Source organism: Pinus tabuliformis, chromosome 9 (assembly GCF_031772625.1).
Source record: "Pinus tabuliformis cultivar Carrire ecotype Pingquan chromosome 9, CPIR1, whole genome shotgun sequence".
NCBI classification, from domain to species: Eukaryota; Viridiplantae; Streptophyta; class Pinopsida; order Pinales; family Pinaceae; genus Pinus; species Pinus tabuliformis.
This window is the reverse complement of record NC_142307.1, coordinates 1,346,699,776-1,346,711,916: the sequence shown is the minus strand read 5'-3', so window position 1 is coordinate 1,346,711,916 and position 12,141 is coordinate 1,346,699,776. Positions and strand designations below refer to the sequence as shown.

The 12,141-nt window shown below is 38.5% G+C and overlaps 1 protein-coding gene across 6 annotated transcripts in view; it reads right to left on the bottom strand.

The window, feature by feature from the left end:
- LOC149153497 (uncharacterized) overlaps positions 1 to 12,141 on the bottom strand; it is a 746,732-nt gene that overhangs the window by 513,683 nt on the left and 220,908 nt on the right. For all 6 annotated transcript variants that reach the window (XM_089440793.1, XM_089440790.1, XM_089440791.1 and 3 more), the window contains one exon: positions 10,394 to 10,526. In XM_089440793.1, the coding sequence (XP_089296919.1) occupies positions 10,394 to 10,526 (133 nt within the window). The remainder of the gene's footprint in view (positions 1 to 10,393; positions 10,527 to 12,141) is intronic.

Below are 12,141 nucleotides of genomic sequence, written 5' to 3'. Positions count from 1 at the left end.
GCTGAATCCATTGCAGCGTGTGAAGTAAGTAGAGAAGTTGTCTGGTTGAGGAAGTTGTTGTCTGACTTGTTTGAAGGACCAATGAACCCTACGATTATACATTGTGATAACACTAGTTGCATATGGTTGTCTGAAGACCCAATTTTCCATGGAAAGACAAAGCACATAAAAAGCAAGTATAATTACATATGAAATTTGGTGCAAGATGGAGTATTGCAGCTACAATATATCTCTACCAATGAGCAGGTAGCTAACATTTTGACAAAATCTCTTCCTAATAAGAAGCTTATGTATTTGAGAGACAAGCTTGGATTGATTGATATATCCTCCCTAGTTGAGAGGGAGAGATAGACACATCATTCTTGTCTTCACATTGTGAAGAAAGAATGGAGGATTGGTTAAGCATTTGGTTTCTGATACTCATTGAGGATGAGGTAGGGCATCCAATAGGTAAGAGTAGTCGAAGAAGAAATTCCTTGAGGATGTGTTATTCCAAGACAGGAATTTTCCTAAAAGGACATACCCTTTGAATACTCGGGTGGGGTATGTGCCTTGAGAGACAATGATGAAGGTGTCTATGAGTCATTGGTCTCGCTAACATTGTGCTTTGATCTTGTGGAGAGATAGAGTTGCTAGTCAAGGCCTTGCTATTTGACAATGCTAGTTGGTATGATGAGATGCAAAGAGGTAAGCTAAAATGATAGCTTATAAGATGGCTTACCAATCCGATTCTTCTTATGAGATCTCTTCAGTTTGTGAATGTCCACATACCATTATGAATACCTCCCTAGTTAAGAGGGAATGCTGAAATGTGTAACTAGGTTCGGTCTTCATAAATGTGAAATGTACTCTTGATTCTTGTATATTGTAAAAAGAAAGAAAAATTATTAGTGTTATTTTTGTAGCATGGGTTTCATGCTCAAGGTCATTTTATTTAGAGGCCAAGAACCCATTGAGTGCTTCTAGGGTTTGCCCTGATGTCAAGAAGTCAATAGAGTCATTGCCATATGAAGAAGACCCCATTAGCCACATTGTAACATGTCAAAAGAATTATGTTTGTAATTTGTATTCAAAATTGTCAAAATACCCTCCAAGACCAAGTCGGTCTGGCAACTAAGAAGTCAGCCTCATTAGGGCATGTCGTCCTCCTTGGAAGCCTATATATAGGAGGGAACTCAACCTCCTATGGACACTCACACACTTCCCATTATCCAAGCGAAGGAGAAGCAAAAGAAAGGTAAGCGAAAAAGGATAGAAGGACAAAGGACGAAGTTCTTGGGTTATTTCTCTCTCTCTCTCTCACGTGTGAAAGGAAGGCTAGGGGTTTGCAGCTACAAGATCGAAGTTGTGAAAGTTGCAAAAAGAAGGTCGAAGAAAGGACTCTAAGGTCACCTAAAAACCCTAGAAGGAGAAGCAACCCAAGTGAAGGTAAAAGGAAGCCTTAGAAGCCCTAAACTTGCTCACACATGTGGAAGCAGCAATTGTTGCAGACGCAGAAAATTTCAGACCTGCTGTGGAGGCCGAAATTTTTTAGTTGGGGGTCGAATTGTGTAACTTGAAGAGATTTGACTAGGTTTGACTTGGATAGAAGAAGCAAATCATCAAGAAGGTCTGGCTTGGTCTTGGAAGGCTATTGGTCTTGATCTAGAGGTCTTGGAATTCGTCATTTGAAGAATCTATAAGAAGAGAAGAGATTTGTGGGTTTTCCTCTCAAGTGGAGAGGTTTTGGCCCTCGCTTGCAGCCTACGTACTGTATTCTTGTGTATTGTTGATCTTCTTGTTTTCAGTAGTTATTTAATGATAAGAACAACATAATAATAAGAGAAGAAGCTAGTAATCAAGAACAAGTAAAAATACATCAAAAGCAGTTATCAAGCTTAAGAGAAATCATCCTAATTGTAACCCTATAGATTTCTCAACATTTCCAAGAGTTGCATCTTCATCAAATGTTAGATTCCTGCTAAACTCTATAGTTCTTTGACTAGGCAAATATATTTTGTAAGCTTTAGAATTTTTATAATAACCAACAAGCATACCTTTCTTACCTGAAGCTTTCGGCTTGGTCCTCTTTTCCTTTGGCACATTAAAGTAGACAGAGCAGCCAAAGACCCTAAAGTGTCCAACCTCGAGCTTTTCACAAGTGAATGTTGATTTGGGGTAGCATTGAATGTGCTCTAGCCACGAAAATTGGTGGAGAGGCTAAAGCACATGAGATCTCCAATACCCAGAAATGGTTTGGGCAGATTCTAAACAGTTTGGGAGATATTAAATTAATTAATATTTTTAATGGAGTCCCTAAGTCTAAACTTAGGGAAAATAAAATATTAATGTGAATTAATATAAAACTGTGTTAGAAGGGTCCAAAAGTCATGGATCAAGCTAGAGTTAATCTTAGCAGTTGATTAGGGGCTTAACCTCGGCCGTTGAATTGTCAACGAGAAAAGTATAAGAGGAGGCTTGAGGGTCACTTGGAGAACACACCAAGTTGATCAAGATTTCGATTTTCTAGGGCGGGGGTTGCTGAGGAAATCGAAAAAGTGATCAGAGTTGCAGTTGAGGGGCAGTGAATACAAAAGCAGAGAGGCAAAGATAGTACCAAGAGGATCAGCGCAGAAGCCGGGAGAGAGGGACGCAGAGCCAACCAGAGGTTCACGCAGAGCCAGCCAGGGCTCACGCAGAGCCAGCCAGGAGCTGCATAGTGCCTTAGAGAGCCATCATGGGTGACGCAAAGGCTCTAAGGGCTGACGTATTGCCTCTAGAGGCAGACGCAGGGCGAGCTAGGGTGACGTTGGGCAGACACTGGGCTAGAAAGGGCTGACGTAGTCCCTAGAGGTTGACGTTGGGGTTTTCGTGGGGCAGATTGGAGCTGGGAGCTGTCGGAGTGTTTATCCGGAGTTTCAGCCGGAACATCTGTCTCCGACTGAGAGGTACTACTGTTGAGATTATTCTCTATTGTGTGAGTCGGTTTTGGCACCCAGATTGTATTCTGAAACTACTTAATAATTAAAACCCTCAGATAGCTGCATTGGTTTTTCCGCATTGGGTTTTTCCGAGGACATTGGTCCAAAAACAACAGTGTCACTTGTGTGCTTGTTTTGTTTCCTTCAATTGATGATCTGTAATGTGTTGGGCATGTACTTATATTTATTTTCAGTATTTACATGGTAAATAACTTGTTAATTAATCAAAACAAGTAGGCAGAAATAAATTAGAAAAGTATATGAAGGGTTTCTAACAGTTAGACTTAGAAATTCCAACAGTGAAGACTTCTTCAAGAGTCTTGAAGTCTTTGAACATGCCAAATGGTTGACCTAACTGGTTCCACTTTTTCTTAAAGGGAAGGTTTCATCATGATCCACTCTAATCTCAAGCATTCCAAAAACTATATTTCTCACAAGAGGCAATGCTTTATAGTTAAAATAAGTGAACCTACCATGCCAAAGTTCACATTGATGATTACTATCATGAATCAATGCATGGATAGGTCTTCCATTGATTTTATAAACATCTTCAACTCTTGATCCCAGAGTGAAGGCATGTAATAATAATTATACATATTGAATCCATTGTCTGCAATTCTATTAGTTATAATCCATCTTTGATCGTTGCAAAAGAGGTTAGTTTAAAAAACTATCATTCCATCCTTTACAAAAGTCACGATTCTTTCTTGCAATTACTATTGTCAGTAAACTCTAATATCAAAGTAGTTTCAATGCCAACCTAGGGGCATGTTAAGGTTCAATGGTACATAATCAAGAATCCTCCATGCAAGGCAAGAGAAGCCCAACATTTTGGCTCCTGGGGGTGCTCTGGGATGTATATCAACTGCTCAAATCATCAAAAGGGCTAACACTCTGCCAAAAGTAGGCAACGCTCCCTTTATTAGGTCATCATGCTCTCTATGAATGTAATGCATATCATGGGCATCATGTGGACTAGGGTGCCCTCAAGGCTTCTGCTACTCCGGACCACCTAGCAAAACCAACTCAAACTCAAGTGAAAGCAACCATTCTTTAGTCACTAAGATCATAAATGCATCTAAGTGGACCATACTTAAGTGTTAAAGGCATATTAATACTTCAAAATGAGATCACCTTCAAATATCTAACTAGACCAAGTCTCGTAAAGGTGTTCCCTACCTTTTTCAGGGTGGCTAAGCAGGCAACACCAGTGCCCAAGGGGAGGTAGCATTTCCAAGGTTAACTCTTCTATCAATAGGTGTTTGTGTAAGTAACTAGCAATGGAGGGGAAGACTTCATGTTCAAGTGCCATGGTCAAGGTACCAACTAATGGGAGTCCACATATTGAGTGTATAGATGTAATGGAGGGAGCAATCGTGGATGCATGAGTTACCTTGCTCGACCTGCTTTTTCACCCCTCTAGAATGCCCTTTACTTCTTTTTTATTAATGCTTTGTATTTCGGTGCACAACACAAGGAAAAAAGCTTGCTTTTTATGATATAGCAATCAATTTGCCCCTTAACATGAGGCAATGTATCGTTCATCAACGTTGGGACATGCAACGGCTCCTTTTGATGAAATGGAGCATGAAGTGCTCAAGAATCGAGTGATGGCTAATGCGGAGGGTAGAACTCATGCTTGGCTTTTTCCCACGTGTTGAACTATGTCTCGGCCATCTTTTACATTTTGATCTTCCTTTTCTTTTCTTGTGGCCATATTATGCCTTTCCACTTTTTTAGTTGCATCAACATCCAGGGGTTTTCTAGCCCTACTCAAGGATGTGGATAAGAAAATGCCAAATCTCGAAGAACCAATCATAGTTGAACCAAAAGAACAGAGATGGTATCAATGGCTTATAACACGATATGGAGTCTTAAGTGTGGTAAAATGGAGAATGAACACGTTATTTCAATCCAAGTCTTCCAAGTAGTGTCCCTCCTATAACCCTAAGGCCTTAGGGGACGTCCCACTGGACTAGGGCTAAGAATTAATCCACCTGATAATGTGAAAGAACAAGTTTACGATCAACATCAGTCAATCATCTACATCACCCTTTTATCCATACTAAATGCCCAAAACATCAAGTAAAAGCACCCAATTGCAAAATGGTCAAATTACCTATTGAGTGCTAGCCCACCTTCATTCAAAAGGAATGTCAAATGGTAAGAGGTGTAGTGACTGGTGCAAATGCTCGAGGAGCTAGCATATCTAAGGCTCCTTGGAAACGGGAAGCAAGAGCGGAAGCGGGAAGCGGGAGGAGAAGCAGGAGTGGGGAGCGACAATTTTCAAAAGCTTTGTAATGTACCTTCTACTAAAATATGATATTATAACCCAATATAATTTTTAAAAATTCTTTGAAGACTTTTGTCAAACATTTAGTGAATAAGCATTTCATCAAACACTTTGCAAACAAAGAAATAAACACAAATAGCAGACTTTTTCAAGAGTACAACCAATACTTTTATTACTTCAACTAGAGGGTTTACATGCAAATGAGAATTTTGAAACCTATGATATAGCCCTGCCAACAAGATAGACCAAATCGGCCCTCTGAAAAGATGGTACGGACCGACAAAAAATGGACTTGTGCCTTAAGGAAACACAACTTGGTAGATATGAGAACTCAGCCCTCTTGAATAACTTAGCACTCCAAAAAATAATCTCGTCATCCTAGTGAACTCGACACCTCAGAGAATGATCTCAACCTCTAGCAATAAAATTAATCTACGATAAATATGTGAGCACGCATTCAGCTTCCAGTAAGTGACTGATCTGGTCCTCCTTTGGCACTAGAAACTCGACCTCCAAGGGATGTATAATTTGGCCTCTAAATGCCCAAATAATTTGAACCCAACAATCAAGATTTGTCCTCTAACAAATAAATAATGATTCAATCCTAGTAACAACAATATGATCTCCATGGAATGAACAACAATATAATCTGCCACAGATGAATATCAACTCAACACCAGCAATAATAATAGGATCTCCGACAAATGAAAAAAAATATAATCTCCAACAGATGAATACCGACTCAGCCCCAACAATAATAATATTATCTCTGGCAACTAATCAACAGTATAATATATGGTAGATGAATATCAACTTGGCCCCAACAATAATAATATTATCTCTGGCAAATTATCAACAGTCTAATCTTCGGTACATGGATATCAACACGACCCCAGCAATAATAATATCACTTTAGCAATTTGGCCCAATGTGTCAATGAAGTCGGCCCTCTTAAAGTTCGACCCAACAGCACAACTCAATCTTCTGGAAATAATATCAATTCAACCTTTTGGGAACTGCTACAAATATCACCTGCAATTTCGAGCACAAATGGGAAATCTAAAGAATTTCCCCGCAATGCCAACTAGGGTGGGTATGTATCACCATCGAAATTGACCGAATACTAGCTAGGGTGTAAAATGAATGTCCACCAAAACTAATTTGAGTCTCACCTAAAACCCCTGAGAGGAAACTCGCATGAGCTCTAAACTAATCACTAAAAATAATTATAAACCAATATGAATGAGAAATGCCCTTCTCTCCCCTTTTATAAGATTTTGTCGGATCTTCTCCAATCTTCTAGAAATCTCCTTTTATTATTTTATTAATAAGTCACTTAGTGCATTTTCCTCGTATTTTCCAAGTGACTTTCGCCCCCTTTTATTTACCCTTTAGATAAAAAAACTTTTTCTCCTTTTATTTAATAAGTGACTTTTTATTACTAATTAACGTCAATTTTATCTCCAGAAAATGCTTAAATCGCCACCATGATCACACCAACCTCCCAAAGTCCCTTTTCATCATTTTGTCTTGGAGATATTTTCATCCTAATTCTGAGCTATTACACTAAGGTGTTTCTCCAAGTAATCAGCCTAAAACAACACCTTAAGCATAATTAATTAAAATACGTCCATTAATAATTGTGTTTTACGGAAATCGTGGGAATGCAGCGGAACCAAGATCGAACCATGTGGAACTGATCTTGATGATGAAAAAAGGCAAGCAATCCTAGTTGGCCCCCATAAAACTCCTCAAAATCCTAGTGACAAGGCTAAAACCTAAGACTGATGTTGTTGAGAGTTGAGATTGATAACGAATGTATTGTTGATTTGAGCAGCTAGGGTTGCGAGTATAAGTTGATTTGTTCCATATTAATGCTAGGGTTTGTTGTTGATATTTAGAGGATGGTGTGGTCCATGTGTTGAGAATAGCAGTGGACTTGGCAATGAGAGTTTATGTTGCCTAGGGTTTGATCTTGAGCAGAGTTTATGTCACACAAATTAGATTGGTTACTGATAGAGATGCTGAGCAGACTTTTTCTACATGTTCAGATAGTTTTTGCACATTGACAGAGATAGCAGTTGTTTTGATTTTAAGCACAAGTGAATCCAAACTGAAAATATATGAAATGTGTTATGTCAGTGGATTAGGGTACCAGGGTGGTGCAAGGCAATAGAGTGAAGTCTCCTTCAGATTGGAGCTTAAGAACACGTCACGGCGGCAAGGTGTTGTTAGGGCAGGTTGGAGCCTGCACTGGGCATCAGAGCATCCTTCTAGTTAGAGCTGGTAAACCAGGGCATTGGAACATCCTTCAGGTTGGAGCCTGTAAACCAAGGGGTTGCAGCCTCCTTTAGTTGGAGCTGAAAATATTAGAAGTTGGAGCTTCCTAATTGATGTAAATTTGTTGAAGACAAATATTAAGAAGCGTTCGGTGGTTTTTATCCCTAAAGGGTTTCCACCTAAAAATATGTTGCAATTGTCTTGATGTTTGTGCATTGTTGAATGGTGTTGTTTATTGATGTGATAAATGTTTTTGTTTATTTAATGATAATGATAATTAATGCTCTATGAAGTTAAAAATTAACTAATTGGAAGGAAATATTGATTCACCCCCCTCTCAGTATTTCGAACACTTTCAAGTACTACATTTATCACTTAAGCATTTTCCAAGTTAATGAGCATTTATTTCATTCTCAAGCACTTGTTCCATTTGTTGCACTCGCTAAAGTTATAACTTGCCAGCATTACTTTTGGAAGCATCTATCTTGGATCACTTTGTTTTCCTTTCCAAGCTTTTGCAAAGTTGAATCTTTACTTGGAATACCATTAGCAAGTATCTATATTTGGCCACTGGTCTTATCTTGCTATATTTGTGGATGTACGTGCTCACCGAGCCTATAATTACAATTGATGTTGTATATTTGAAGGGTATATTGATCATATTGTATTAACCCCTTGAAAACTGACTTGTTAGCCTTGAGCTAGTTGAACCTTATATATCTTTTAGAGTCCACCCCCCTTGGCTTCACTAAGAGTAAGCCTAGACGGAGTAGTTGAGAATTGAATGACACCCTCAACTCGAAACTTGCTCCCAAAGCCACACCAAGGGGAGTTAAGATTTTCTCCATGATAATCTTAGGTGTGAATTAAGGCAGCAACATCTCTCACACATTGTTTGTTTATATAGAGCTATAAGGTTGAGGAGAGACCCATCAAGGTGGCTTCTCATCACAAGAAACCCCTTCACTAATGGATCCTACATCACAACTCAACATTAGACTAGAATTGTTTACCCCACTATTGGGTGAAAAACGTCAATCAATAAACAACTCAAACCCACTCTATAAAAAATAAATCTCTCCATCCTGGGGCACAATGTGACTATCGTGGGTCATTCACCCCTAGCCAAATCAGCATTGCCCCATGGGTGAATGTATCAATCTCCCCTAGTCAATTCAGCATGACCCCGCGGGAGAAAGTCTGGCCCTAGGCCATTCACTCCTAACCATCAGCATGGCCCCATGGATGAATGTACCATTCCCCCACTAGTCAAATCAACATGACCCTGTGGGAGAATGTCTGCCCAATGTGGCAAAAACATCAACAAAAACTTGTGTGTAATGTGTTATTGTGCATGATCTAATTGTCAGTTTTAAAGTTTCTGTTGTGTAAAGGTTAGGCACATCAGTGTGTTTCGGTTAATTATTTGGGTTAAAGTTAATTTAATACTATTATCAGATCTGGTGTGTGTGTGGATGCACTGAGTCTAGTGACCACAAAATTTAACAGCTACTCTGTTGGTATACATAGCTATGAGTGCTTTCCTAACATCCTGCTCAGAGAAAAGGAGGCAAGTGGAGGGGCAGAGGAGATGAGGCTGGGAGGTTATCTAGGAGTACCATAAAGGGAGGTGGTGTAGGAGAACATGGTCTGGGGATCTAAGACCAGGTGAAATGGTATGGGATCGAGGAAAAAGGGACAGATAAAAGGCTTTCAGGGAGTGGCAAAGGGCATAACAAAGTTCCCATCTCCTCCGTGAGAAATGCTGAATTTTTAATGTTGAAAGAGGTTATTGTATGTTTTGTGGAGGTGGGGAAGAATATGGGTCGCGTGTGAGAATAAGATGGAGCTTATTGTGGAAGGATTTAAGAATAAATAAATAAAATGAAAAATGAAAAGAAGAAAGGGGGAAAGTGTGTCATTAAGGAGCTTGTCTTCGTCATCTCCCTCTTTCTCCTATTCTTTCCATGTGAATAAATTCTCGCTGGTTGAGTCCAAGTAGTCTGGTATGCAGTTTGTGTATAAGATTTTTTGTGTATGCTGTTGCATTCCTTGTTTGACTGAGATAAGAAAATTATGTCTGTATGCTGTTACATGGCCCTGATAGTGACTGTCAGGCCAAGAGGGGGAGAAAGCCAGTGCAGAGTTGATTGTGACTTAGACAAAAAAATTTGGAAGACAAGGGAGATAGTATAATTTTATGATGGTAAGCTCAGGGCTCCTTGGCCTTCCTGGTTGAGGGTTTGTTTTTTGAAGGAGTTTTTTGTCCCCCACCAGTTGCGCGAACCATAGAAGACCACCCGTAGCTGAATTCAACCTTGGACTTGGACACTACTTGAACAGGTAAGTTTATTTTGTTCCTTTTTATAAATTATCAGTTGATGAAAATTAGTGATTGTATTGTGTCATATAAATTCTATTGTAAAATGTTCACAGCAACGTAGAATGGATATAATATTAATTTCTGTAGATAATAAAGTAATGTGTGACTCTATTGTCTCCTAAAATCGAACTTGAATGCATGAATAGTGAATTTAAAACAATTATGATCTGTTTCTTCTACAATTAATATCAGATTTTATGCAAATACCACAGGAGATTTAATTAATAATCTCAATCTAATAAACTGATTACGAATTGTCTACTCTGTTAAGAGCATTGCACAAGACTGACAAAAAGTGTATTGCAAGGAATGGTCTCTACACACACAACAATTTGTCTCATGCGAATTAACAAAATCAATTTAAATTAGTCATCATGTTTTAAATCAATTGAGAGTGTATAAAAGTGAGAGCTTAATCCCTTGATGCTATTTATCAATTTATCAAAATTCTTGGTATGAAGAGTTTCAGCTTCAGACCTGTTCATCAGAAGTCAGCTCAAGACTGCTAAAGGGACATAAAGGAGATGGAACAGACATAACTGAACATGATGATTTGCTAGCTCGTCTGTCCCATAGATGTAGATAGCCATCCAGACCACATGCAAGTATTCTGTTGCCAAAAAATCATTCATGTTCTAAAATCAGCATTGAACATGTACAAAAATCAAAAACCTACATCACTAGAGCTTCAGTGAATTACTCTTAACTAATGAGTCGTGCATCACCAAGGCCAAAACAATTTCTGAAAGGAATTAACAAGATTTGCAATATAGAAATGTGAGAATCCAGATTCAATAATTTTTTCTCAGGGCCTCCCATGATTCCAGAAGGAAGAAACAGATGTCTTTAGGATTGTTCAGAGAATACACAGCTTCATTCATTGTTTGTCTACATTTATTATCCACGTCAGGATCCATATTCAGGACAGTCAGCGAGAGAATAGAAGAGAAACTAATTAATTGTAATGTATCTATTTTATTATATTATCTTATTATTATTATTTATTGTTTTATATCTATTATCTTTTCTGGTTGTGTTTTCCTTTAGTTTTCTTTTGTCCTGATGTCTTCTCTATTGTATAGAGCCAACGTCTTTGTTTCCTGTATGTATTTATGTGTTTCTCTTCTCCTATTCTCTCTCTGACCTTTTGCATCCTAAAGATGGATCCTGATATGGATCCGAAACATCAACAAACAATGCGTCAAACAGTGGATTCTTCAAACAATCCTAAAGATAACCCTCACCACAGAAATATTAACTCTCTTAGAAACGGATACAAATAATTTCTCTCAAGAAGAGATGCCCGTACCTAGAAGCTAGTATAACAGAAACATAAAGCCAATCAAGCCAATAAAGCATCAGAAAATTATTAATCTCCTAACAGAAACCCATTGTATTCAAAGCCATTACTCACCAGTATCCAGTACACCACAATAACAAAAACAAAGCTAAAGTCCAAAAACTGGACTACAAAAAATGCTGTTCATAGAGCTGCTTGCAAATTAAGATTGCTTGCCATCAATAGGGTTCCCTTTTCCTGAGTCACCCATGATTTTGAGAATCTCTAATATATATTTGAATTTTGAAGTCATTACCAATTTCTATAGAGCATTTCAGAACAACCAAAAGAAAGATCAACACAAACAAAATGAGATAACAAACTGAGCTTGACGTAACACTTTCAATAATGTTGCTAGCAAATCATTCACTTTTGCCAGGTTATCTACTAGTTTGCACCTCTCAAGTGGAGACATACTAACCTACTAATAAAACTCGTATGACATATAACTCAATGATCTAAACCAATCCAAATGCCCCATTTTAGTATTTCTTGCTAGCTTGACTGCCTTGTGCCAAAATATGCATTAGTATTCAGGGTATCCAATACTCGAGCAAAAAGTAAAGGCTTGGGAGGAAACCTGTAAACAGTTTCTGACCACCAGCATGATCACAACACAAGAGAAACTGGCATTGCAACCTACCAAAACCTCTCACAGGTGCAAGTGCTCATCTGAAACACAACAGGGTTTCACAACCCAATAATCTCAAATAAGGTCAAGGACCAATACCCGTCATTCTGAGCTCAAATACCAACACTCTCATACACCTAAAATGATTTCAGCCACAAAAACTCTGAAACCGTGTAGAAATTTATGCTCTTCCTAACTTTTATTGCAATTCAAAAATTGCACCACACGAGATTTTCCAGATTTAGCTGTAGTGCT